This window comes from Anopheles ziemanni, chromosome 3 (genome assembly GCF_943734765.1).
Source record: "Anopheles ziemanni chromosome 3, idAnoZiCoDA_A2_x.2, whole genome shotgun sequence".
NCBI classification, from domain to species: Eukaryota; Metazoa; Arthropoda; class Insecta; order Diptera; family Culicidae; genus Anopheles; species Anopheles ziemanni.
In genome coordinates, this window is record NC_080706.1 from 23,551,468 (window position 1) to 23,564,172 (window position 12,705).

Genomic DNA, 12,705 nt, shown 5'->3' on the forward strand with positions numbered 1-12,705 from the left:
ACAGTCGCAATTATGGTTCATGGAAAAATTGCTTCCTTTTTTTCGTTGCTGTGTAGGGAAACAACATAAAAAAGACCCCGCCAAATCGCTAACGGTTCTAGGAAAAATCGTGTGGAAAATTATAACGCTCTGCCCACTGTTGTATGCGGTAGAATTTTTTTACTAATACTGAATCCTCTGGAGCAACCCATAAACAATTTGTTCGGACGACAAGCAATAAAAAATAGCACCGACTGATCATAGATCCCATTTTACAATCTTTTTCTTTCTGCATAGAGTAAGTGATCATATAGTGATGCTAGCACCAATAGTGGTTGTAGTGGAATATAATCCTAGCTCTGCGAAGAAATAAATACAATATTATTTGCCATTTGTATTACAATGATATTAGTCCTAGTATGAAATGTTCTTAGATCTTCTATGAAGTCTTCAAAAGATAAACCTTTAAATTCCGTAATAATCTGAAATTCATATTTTTCAAAGAGGTTATACTTATATGTTGAATTCCTTAAGAATTACTGCAACAAGCATTGGTCTATGAATAATTTTACCGTTCTGTTTGAAATATGCTTCAATTTATTAAAATTTAATTACAATTAAAATCAAAATGTATTCAATCTTTTTTGCGCTTTCTGTATTACTAGAACTGTAGGTACTCGATACCATAACTTTAAGAACCATTACACCATTATAGGGACAACCGGTTTGGAAGCAATAAACGCTAATTTTCCTGTAAAGTATTGTGCTCTTGGCACTTATAAATTACATCACATTGTTAGATACAAAACTAATAGCGCCACTATTGGTACCATTACCCTGCAGCTTCCTACGAAAAAAAGCTGCAAAAAATGGTGTCCTACGCAGGCTTCAACCCGATTAGCTGAAACTGTACACAACACAGCAGAGCGGGTATAATTAGCTTTCCTATTTGTACCACCTCCGATGTGGGAGATCTTTCAATTTTTCAAATCTATTAACGAGCTTAGGATTAATGTTTAAAAACCGATGCGTAGGATTCTAGGGCCAAACTTGGCTTTTTAAGAAAAACAAACAATATCTACACACAAGAACATACGTAACGATCGTGCCGCCGCGGAAAGCAGTCAACGGCAGAGGTTTTCGAAGTCAATAAACGATGAACGGTTCTGAGAAAATGAAATTTAATAATTCACATACGCCAGACAAGTTCAAACATCAGCGTTTATGCCAAAGTACGGCAGGCATGTCGATCAGGCAATCTGACGTGCGTAAAACTCTTCAGCTAAAATTCTTCGAACCGAACATATTTTATTTTTAACCTTTTATCATAAAACGTGGGATGTTCTTCAATATTTCCGAAAACTTCGATACTTGTGGTGAGAATATGAACGATGGATACGTTATCTAGCGCAGCTTGTTATTCCATTCCAGTTGGATCGTGTGAACACGTGTGCATGTATAAAAAGTGCCAACGAGAATGGACAAAAGTAACCAGCACCGGCATCGAAGTTGGCAGTTACTGTTGATGACATTCGAGTAGAATTCGGCTTGCATCGGTCATCTGGCAGCCGCCCCGGGCAGCGTCCACAAGCCATCCCTGGCAATTGTAGCCACCAGGCGCACGGATTACCTCCAGCAAGATGTAGCACTGAAGATGAACGACGTCAGTCACGATGCCTCCCTCGAAGCCGACTACCAGGAGCTGATGCCACCGTGGGCCTACAGTGTAGCCGCCGTGACGCTGTTCTTTATAGGGTTTTTCGGGTTTTTCCTCAACCTCTTCGTGCTGGCCCTCATGTACAAGGACATTCAGGTAAGTGGTCGTCGGCGTCGAACGCTCCGAAGCACACTTTGAATACGTTGGTCCACTTCAGGGCTGGCCGCATCCTGGCTGCGTAACGGACGGTTCAAGTGTTACGAGCGTCATAGGCATCCACGGTACAAGGAAAAGTTTTAGAACAGGTGTATGTCCGCACTTCGGACTTGGTTGGAGACTTCTGCGTTGTGTCGATTGTTGAACGGCGAACCAGCCTGCCCTCCCGTCCAATTATATCCTACTTCTGGCACAGATGGGATTTATTCTTTCGATGATAACTTTGTGGTTTTCCTCAAGAGGATGTTACATGAGGCCCTCTTGTAGGTCAATTGTGTCAACAAAAAAAAAACAATAGAAAACAATTTCATCAACAAGCGGCCCGACCTTCTCGAAAACTGTACCCGAATAGTCTCTCGAAGTTTTGGAAATTGCCAACGCTTCTCGACTGTCCAACCTTGTTCTAGGGTCGAAATGTCACCCATGTATATTGCAATGATTACGTCATCACGAAGATAAAATACGCCATGGCATGGTGTCAACCGTAAGGCACAAAACCACTGCGATTTTATATCTTTGCACGCTCTTTAGTGCACCCATGCGTGAGTACTTACCGATGGTTGATGTTACTTGCCACTGCTTTCGGGACAGCTTCTACCGATGCCCACAAAAACAACCTCCAAAAGTTAAAGAATACAGTAAAGGAAAATAAATTAAGAAAGCCGGAAAATGTCCACAGGAACATACCCGGCGGCGATGCGGTAGGTTTGGCGCATTGTTGAAATAAAATAACGAATACAAGGGTCAGCCCGATTCCCCTCTTTCATTTTCCGACCGGCAAGTTTTCACCATTCACACAATAATCAACCTTTTCACCGCCCACTATCGTCCCTCCCGGCAGCTATGGACACCGATGAACATCATTCTGTTCAATCTCGTTTGCTCGGACTTTTCCGTGTCCATCATCGGCAATCCGCTGACGCTGACGTCCGCCATTTCCCATCGCTGGCTGTTCGGCAGCGCCATGTGCGTAGCATACGGCTTCTTCATGTCACTGCTAGGTAAGCTGTGTTACGGCAAGTAACCGTTGGGTAGAAGGGGCAACATACCCTTTGATTTGAATAAAATCTGATTTTAATGCATTAAAATGGCCGATTAGATTAACCGCAATGCACATTTTATTTACTTTGTATTTTTCGTTCAATTTTCCCATCACTCTGACACCTAACCTAAGTTCATTCTTCTAGTTAATGTCAAATATTGAAACAAAAAATAAACAACACAAATGTAAATTACGGGTATAAATATTATATATGTAAATATTCAAAATTGACGGGGTGTAGTAAAAAAGTATTTGTAAAGTCGACATGAAGGGTGATAAGGAAAGCGAGGTTCCCCGGTTGCCGTGAAAGCCCACTGACGAAAAGGGCAGCGCTGAAATTTTTTGTTGTCCGGTGCAACCCAAGGGCTGCTGGTTCCCATTCATAAATCATTCGCCGGTAGCACCGGTTGCGTCGGCCGGCCCACAAGATATCAAGTGCGCGGGTGGTAGTGCCGAAAATATGATAAATATATTAAAAATAAATCCATCCTAAACGATTCCATTGTGGGCAACATAATTGTGCCAGCGTTTATACTGCCCTCCGGAAGGTTGGCTCGCAGCAGCAGGCATGGCAACGGAAGCTTCGATGCTGGAGGGAACCGCTTCGCCACGATGGCCGCTGAAACTTCTGGCACGAACATTATTCTTGTGCTGCAAATTGAAATTCATTCCCTTGGCCACCGCCCGCTGTGGTTGTTTGTACGGTGTTACACTTCAGCTTGGAAACATCTCCGCAGCACCCGACATCGTCAGTCAAGTCGTGCTGGTGACCGCAGCACGTTTTCCAATGTTTCAAAACTAGCGTACACTCCCTTGAAAATGAGCCACAAGCAACCGGCTAGACGCCGTCGGTTTCACTCGTTAAAACAATAATTGGATCATCGAATAAATTATCTGATTTATTTTGACGGAACGATAAAAGCGACGAGTCGACCCTGGGCATCTTTTCCACACCCCGACCGTCCTCCCACCCGACTCAGTTCTTTTCGGTCTGGTTGCCATTCTTCCAGGAACGGCATTCCGAAAGTTTTCCGACGATCAATCATCACAAGGGAATGTCATTTTAACATTATTCGGAAAAGAAGGCTTCACTGAGATAGAAATCGAGCTCCCAGTGGCGCGGAAAAATCTGTCAGTTTAGGCAATTTACTTCTTCATGCGTGCCTCAAATATAACAGAAGTACAGTAGAGGAAATTATGCAAAGAGGTTCCCCGTTTTCTGAACTGTTTTTGCAAACTTTTTTTTTCAAATTATGTCATTTTTTACCTAAAAAAATAACAATACATTAAGTTAAAGAAAATTACCATCGACGTGTAAGGTTTTTCTTGTTATGAATTAACTTAACGTGCTAAGAAAAAGTACCTTCTTCCAGCCAAATGCCATTTATAATTTAACTGAATGCAGCTGTTGAAACCTTTACAAAATCCCAACGTGATCCTTATTTTTGTCCGCAATGGGTTAGGTTTTGTTTGGTAGGATTGCCTCTACATTGAAACAGTTTGGTATTTTCCTAGAAGTACTTTTGATTAACATACAGGCTCAATTCTGCACGACAATACGCTTCATCGAGTGTGCCAGTGCATTTGAATTCAATTGACATCCGAGATTCTTATCACATGTTTCACCCGGTTCACGGGAATAGGTTTCGGTTTCTTTGTCATACGAGAAGTCGTACCCTCTAAGAACAGTAAGAAAACAGTCTCAGAAGTCCAGGAACGACCGGAGACGGTCGACCCTTGAATATCATTCTACTTCATTTACATTTCTTGCCTCAATTTAAAAAGGAAATAGTGCGAAAAATACAATCAAGTCAGGTCATCCACTGCTCTACAATGTGACCGTTTATGTAGTTCTATTCCAGTGTGTCGTGGACTTTTGAGTTACGTTACATTCAAACGTTTCGTTTCAAACACAATCGGGTTTTTAAGCCTGTGGCAAACACGATTGAGTAAATCAAAATGATAAGAAAATCTCACCACAAAAAATAAGAAAGAAAAATCAATTGCAAATGACTTTTGAATAATGGAAAAAGTTATAGTACCAGTACCATCAGATATTCCCAAAACGACAAAAACAGATTACGCTTATTTCAATGTTGGCCACTGTACTTGGAAAGCGTCACGAATGCCGGGACCATCGACATTTTTTAACTTCCCTACCAATAACACACATACACACACACACTACTTATCGTCCCCCGCGGCAGATTAACTGCCAAACGGAAATTGATATTGATTCACTTGATTAGAAAAATGAGAGCTCACGAGCTGATTATCCTCGGCGCATCTCGTTTGCCCCTCAACCGGATGGGTCGTTTGGGGGGGGGGGCACCGAAGGATACAGCCCCCGAAATCTTTGGCCGCAATCCGATGCGAAGTTATTGCCATTCCTAATGCGATTAGGTATCAGGAAACTGCGCGACGGCACCCTTTTTCCGGTGGGGGGCGTTTTTTCTTCTTCTATTCTGGTCTTACCTTTTTTTCCTCCCTCCCGGGTGGCCCATGGCCGATAATACTGATTGACATCTGTCCGCTAAATGATTGCAATCGAATCGCCGCCTGCGGATGGAACGTTCGCCAGCGTTGAATAATGTTTGGCAGCCGGGAAAGCTGCCCTTGTACCGTTACCCTGGCCTTCGGAGCAACCGGCGGGCATTTCCACCGAATACATGCGTGCGCCACTCGACAAATGAATGTCGCACGTACTCCGAAACGCACGTTCCGTTGGAAGCATCAGATCCAGCCCTGGGAGGGACTGATTTATTGCGCGGATGGTGCTCGTGACTTCGGCCGCCCATTGCCAGGCCACGGTTCGGTGTGCTTTCCGTTGGTCGGCTCTACGCTCGATGCGGAGTGGTGTTTGCCACCACCAGCTTCCGCGCAGTTTCCCACCGCCAAGCTCATTAGATGCTCAATCTGATTGCGGATTACTTCCGCAGCTTTTCGCATTTTCGTTCGACCGTAAGGACACTTTGGACTCGCTGCCGAGCTCGGCTTACGTCAACGCAATGCCCGGGACCGAAGTTCTACACGGAAAAGCTTGCCGCTCTGGCAGTGAGTTTGTCCCTACATTGGTGCGCACCTTATCCTCCCCGCGAGATGTGATTTGGCGGTTGGAGCCGCAACTTTCGAACTGTCGTTAAACTGTAAACCTGAGAGAACAAAACAAGGTTTGTGTCAGGGTGAGAGAGGGAAAAGTATAAAACGGGGAAGCTGGGGAAAAAACAGACCAAACATAAAGTGAAACGAAAGAGCAAGTAATTTTCCACACCTCAATCCACAAAATCTATACCACCGACGGCCGCAGGTCATCAAAATTCCCTCCCATAGCATCCAATCCCCTTCCCCCCTTCGAGCCCTTATATCAGCCCTTCCCGACACCAACCGAGTAAAGCTTTTCCGTCAACAGTGACTGTTTGCAAATCGGTTTGCGACGATCGCACGGTACTCCCGGTAAGATGATATGGCACAAACCTAAGGAAATTGTGTGCCATGGCTTACCAAACCACCGGCTTTCCACCGACCGTCCGCAGTCCGTAACGTTCTTTCCCCTCCCCCGGGAACGCAATGACTGCCCCGTCGAGACTTGATAAATACTTTGACAAACAACGTTTTTCGCTCGGTTCCGGAAACAAAAAACATCCATAAACCAAACAAACAAGAACACAAGCGTATCGTATTAGGCGAAATGGGGTGATTCGACAGAATGGGTGCTTAAGGTTTGCAAACGACGAAATCGATTGACTTCCACCGATAACCGTGGACCGCTCGGGGAGGGGGTGTATTGTTTAAGCGAATTAAGCGCAAAAACAAGCCGCCATCAGGGGATTTTGTCCGCGGGCAAACAAATGACGAAGCTAGGGATTAGTTTTGACATTGTCTTCATCGTTCGTGCGATTCCTAGGGGATACGCCGGTGTGACAGTTTTCGCGAGCGCTTAGAAAAGAAGGGGAAAAACGGCCCAGCATCATTTACAACCTGATGGAGGGCCGAGATTTGTTTCCATGTACCATTCGCTTTTGGACAAATAATTTAAACATTTTTTTCTATTTAATCCAACACTTAAGCTGTTTCTTTGTATTTTGAGTGATTTGTTTGTTGTGTAAGTTTGTTAGACATGTTTTTTGGAAATCTTTTATTCCTGTGCTCAATTATTTATGTTTCTACATGTTGCCACCATACCCATAAGTTTCAATGCTCGTTCGTTACATGAGTTTGATCCCGTTAAATTAATATTGATTTAAAAAAGAAAGTACATTTTTTTTAAAAACCCTCATCAATCAAGCATACCATATCATGAGGAACGAATGCGTACGCAAACGCTTCAATATCTCAACTCGTCCAACGTCTTACATTACCAGCATAACTAACGGTATTACGATTCTCTTTCCATCGCGTTCGCCCGCTGCCTACCGACGCCGACAGGCATCACCTCCATCACGACGCTCACCGTCCTCTCGTACGAGCGGTTCTGTTTGATCAGCCACCCGTTCACGGCCCAGAACCGCTCGAAGCGGGGCGCCTGCTGCGCCGTCCTCTTCATCTGGAGCTACTCGTTCGCCCTCACCTCGCCACCCCTGTTCGGCTGGGGCGCGTACGTCAGCGAGGCGGCCAACATCAGGTAAGAAAGACCGGGCGCCTCCATATACGGCAGAATGCGGCGCGCATTTTGGCCAGCACCGCTGTTCGCAAAAAATTTACAAACCCACCGCGCCCAACGTCGCTAACCGATCGGAGCGAAATTACATGCCATTTGCTCCGGTTGAGTGCATCGATCCGTATCGGAATTATTCTCGAGCACCTCGAACGTTCCCTCCCGAAATAGAATTAATTTGTCCGGGGAAATTTCCGCAATTGCCCCACGCACGCAAACGCGATCCGCACTGGCCACACTCATGTCATAGTGTGCGAGATAATGCAATAATTTTGCCGAAAATTGTTCATTAGGAAAGGATGAGCCACCAAACCGTAGCCATCCGGCGCATCGCTTTCCGACTGTGCAGGAAAACGTTCTATCGCCCAAATATGATGGAGCGATGAATGGTGGCAGTGCTTCGGCTAAGCACCCTTTTATGTGTGATTTTTCCGACGCCAAACGCGCTAGTAGGAGTAAATCGTATTTGGGTCGCTAACTGTGTGTCGCTGGGGCGCATTGGTAACATTCCTTCCGCGGGTGGTCGCGGTCTGATGAAATTTTTTGGGCCGTTCTTTCGCCTCTGCCGGCTCCTTCGGCGTACGGTGGGTGGACCACAGGACGCTAACCAAATCCCGGCCGGAATGCGGAGCGCAATGAATACAAGGGAAACATTTTTTTTTCCACCTGCCTTCCATGGTAAAATTCCATTTAATGTTTCGCGAGCGAAAGGGAACCTCCTCGCTCGGTAAATTGTGCGCCGGTTTCCACGGTTATCCGCAGTGAAAGGGATTTTGGCGGTGGTTTCCGAAAGGATTTCACTGTAATATAAGTCGTGCTTTATATTAAATTTGTTACCTTTTTTTATATTACCCACCGAAAACCTGTCCACTTGGTCCGTCTGTCAACATAATTACAATTTCGGAAAGCCAACGGACGCCCGAATTGCTTGTTGGGGTGTGTCCTTGAGAAACCGACGAACGGTGCGCGCGTAATTACCATTCTTCGATGCCTATGAAGTGATAATTTGAAGACATTTAAGGCAAGGGCAGTACCGCGCTGGCGCTGAACAGACTTTTCCCTACAGGAAAATTAGTCGGTTTGGTGGGACATGCTTCAACCAAGCTCATCTCGTCCAATCAAGGGCCGCATAATTTCTGTAGACACTAAAAAGGATTAGGACTATTCAAATGTCTCTCGTGGGCAGCTTTTTGCTAGCGACAGGCGCCCACGAAAATCAATCTTAATTTTAATAGAAAAGAAAGGGAATTTCAAGAGAGGCTCGATAATCGGAAGGTTTTTACTCAATACCTGATAGCACTGCTTTTTCAAGATGAAGATGAAACCAAATTAATCTGTTTGCCTCCATTTAAATAGATCATTGATCTAAGCTGAACTACATTGCACAACAAACTTCTTTCGAAAGCAAGTGGCAGCAAGGAGGCGAGTAAATTTAAAGCCCACCAAATACACCATTGTTTTTGCGGAGCTGAGAATACGAATAATGCCGGCAGAAAAACGAACTCAATATCAATCTGTAAAGGGACACCTTGGGGGAAGGATTATGTTGCGCAATTAATTATGCAAGGGTCGGAAATGGCTGGCTCGAGTCGGGCAGCGAACCGGACAAGCGATGGGTTTCCTGCTCAAACCAACGGCAGACGTAAACAAAACTTATACCATTACTTGCATTACTTTGCGCTCAGTTGGTGAAAAGATTCGATTACTTGATACATTAATAACTACTCCATCTCAAACGATCATGCAATAAAATTGTAACATTACCAGCAAACGATTGGCAAGCCGCTGCTTTTAGGGACATTTCGTCGCACTCCAGCATGATTTCGATCGTTTGATTCAGGTTATTGAACAAGCTCAAATGCTCAGCAGGACAAACGAGTCTACCAAAGTAATGGCCTTCTCAAATGGGCTGCAAAACCCACTCATATCAATAATTCTCGCCGCTTGTGGGTAGCGGCTTCACCGGCCCAGAACGTTCTCAGCTGCCTGCCTACACGCTGCACAAATCTGAAGGGAAAGGAAAAGCCACTTTAAAATACAGCTATTTTATTTCGAATCGTTACGCGAGGGCAGAAATCTTTGACATTTCCCACACGCTCGAAACCACAGCTGTTTACATCTCGGTGAAATTTTAATGCTGTAGCGATTGTACTCGAACAACCTGCGGGCTGTGGCACACGAGCTGCGCGTGATAAATATTTATGGCCCCGTCCCATTGTCCCGTGCCGTCGGCTGTGTTTTAATATTGATAAGATGTGTTGTCAAATAAACTGTTTAGTGCCCACTGCTGACTGGATCTCGCTTTCTTCCACCTTCCCTACAGCTGCTCGGTGAACTGGGAGTCGCAAACGGCAAATGCCACCAGCTACATCATATTTCTTTTTCTCTTCGGATTGATAGTCCCGCTCGTGGTGATTATCTACAGCTACACGAACATCGTGCTCAACATGCGTAAGGTGAGTTCCGCTCGACAAACAAGGGTGACGATGCTGTTGCATCAATTTGGCCTCGTAAACGCAATTAACTGAATGTCAAAATGGCGATACTTTGACGTCCGCAGAATTCGGCCCGCGTGGGAAGAGTGAACCGTGCGGAACGGCGCGTCACCGCGATGGTGGCGGTGATGATCGTGGCGTTCATGGTCGCCTGGACGCCGTACGCCATCTTCGCCCTGATCGAGCAGTTCGGTCCGGCGGAGCTGATAGGGCCGGGCCTAGCGGTGCTGCCGGCGCTCATCGCCAAGTCGAGCATCTGCTACAACCCGGTCATCTACGTCGGCATGAACACGCAGTTCCGGGCCGCGTTTCAGCGGGTCCGCCGCGCGAAGGGGCAGCCGGGCAGCAACAACAACAACACCACCAGCCGGGAGCGGGACTCCCAGGGCACCACCAAGGACATGGTGGAGTGCAGTTTGGACTTTTGCCACTGGAAAATCCGCACCACGAAGGACGACGTGCGGCACTCGCGGAGCGATCGGGGGTCGCGGGGCGACGACGCGGATGGGGAACCGTACGGCACGAAGGAGAGCACGGACGGGGCGCCGGGCTCGGGTACGGGCACGAGTACGGGCCGCAGTCTGGCGAACGTGCTTGCCGGTCCCGGGCGGGCCAAGGTCGTCCACCAGGACTCGGAACTATCTGTGATCCACGATGGTAGAATACTCATTATCAAATCTCAGCTACCACGAGCGAACATGCTGTAGCCGTAGGGTGTTTTTAAAGATAAAACATTTAGATAAACTAAAACCAAACGTTGGCCAAACGGTTGGAAGCAAACCGGCCTCCTGGCAGGCAGCACTAGGCTGTCACGTAGCGTAAGAACCAACAACGGACGCCGGTGATGGAGAACCACAACGCTACAACGACCCGACAGTGCGTGCGTCGGGTGAGGTTTCATATTTCAATTTTTACCCATCGTACAAATCTGTACCCATCATATCACACGTTTCAACACGCTTCGATAAGCCATAGCCAGTCGTATCCTTCGCCAACGGACACGGTGGCCGAAAATCCCACCCACTTTTCCAACGTATACAACAAACGATGGTGAAATGAAAATTGTCCCTCTTTCACTGAAAGAATGAGCCCCCTTTCAATGAGCGACGAGGCAAATTTTTCCAATTTTAACATTTCCGTTCGCAATGTTGCGTAAAAAAAATTCTTTACCGTAAGCAAAGCTTGAGGAACACAGCCACCCCTAGGGAAAATGAAAAATTGTAACCGTTAAGTAGCTTTTTTAATTGTAACATGCCATGAGCTTTTTAAAGGATAATTAAAATGCGGTCAGTTATAGTTGGAATAGTTACAACATGAAATAGGATAAGTAAGACTGTGAATAGTGAAAGTTAGTAGAATAAACGCGATGCCATGATGACAGGTTTACGGAATGCCGTATACTCACGCACAGGTTTATTTCGGTATGACGAAAACCATAAACGTTGTTTCCATTTCGGAACTCTTATGTTGTGCATAAAACAGTACAAAAGTACAATGTCCTTTTCGCAGCAGGTTATTGGTTTAAGAGAAAGAGCAAAACCAAATGTACATCCATCTAAGTGTAAAATAAATCAATTATTCAAATTACAAACCCCGTGTTAAGGAGGTTTCCAACATCACGCCATTCAATATACACCATTTCCTTCGCTTCAAGTCTCTTCAGCTTTAAAGCCAACATTCGATGGTTCGGAGGAAAACTGGGCACAACCGTGTGGAAAAAGGACAATTAAAAGGTTAAAGATATAATTTTCCGCGCATGCTGGAAATGCTGGTATATACCATACTAGCACAACTAGCGGATACGTTTTCTTCTCGACTCTGATTCGCATATTTCGTGCCTGTGCGTGCGTGGAAAGACACGACGGAACCATATCACGAGCCACATCGGTCTGGGCCACACCAAAGTTTGTTTGTCGGTTTTTTTCTGGTTAAGTTTCCAACCGTGCTTTTTGTTCCGTTGTATTTTTCTCATCCGGAGTTCGCTTCTCTTTGATGACTCCTCCCGTTCGATGTTTTTCGCGCTGCTAGCAGCTAAGGAAACTGTTTCGATGGTTTTGTTTTTTAATGGTTCTGTTTTGCTGGTTCCGGTATTTAATTTCTATTTTCTCTTAATCGAACCCACTGCGTCCAGATCTTTCGAACAACAAACAACACCAACCAGAGGGCAGGGTGAAGAATTCCTAAGGGTGGTTATACAAAGCGCAAAAAATCCAAAAAAAGGAAGCTGAAGAAAAGCAAACAGATGAATCCCGATCAGAACAAGAAAGCGGATCAGAAGTTGGCACGGCGCGGTAGAAGAAAAATTTTTGTGAGCCCTCTATTTGATACGCTCCAAGCCGCACACTCGGCAACATCAAAGATTAATGCTCGACTAAAAGGAACGGTAGCCGGCTGAGCATGTGGGCGACTCGTCGATCGTTACGCCATGTTTGCTCTGCTATAGGAAAATGTAAAAAATACACTCAACTCAACGGGGAAGTCGTGAACCTTCTTTGATTAATAACGTGCTGTTGTTTGTTTTCATTATATTCGAATATTACCATGGACCTCGGGCAGGCTGGTAAGCTTCCGCCCGAGCGTTTTATTAACAAACAACAGTTTTATCCTCCATGGCATTAAATGGCAACCCTCAGCCGATTAACTGATTAAGCGTGGGATAATG

At 45.5% G+C, this 12,705-nt stretch overlaps 1 protein-coding gene across 1 annotated transcript; it reads left to right on the forward strand.

Annotated features, from left to right (window-relative positions):
- The first annotated feature begins 1,633 nt into the window (after nt 1–1,633).
- Nucleotides 1,634–10,750, forward strand: LOC131286851 (vertebrate ancient opsin-like). The gene is made up of 5 exons (XM_058315855.1): nt 1,634–1,792; nt 2,694–2,853; nt 7,320–7,515; nt 9,872–10,004; nt 10,109–10,750. Exons 1-5 carry the CDS (start codon nt 1,634–1,636, stop codon nt 10,748–10,750), a joined length of 1,290 nt encoding a protein of 429 aa, XP_058171838.1.
- The last annotated feature ends 1,955 nt before the right edge of the window (nt 10,751–12,705 follow it).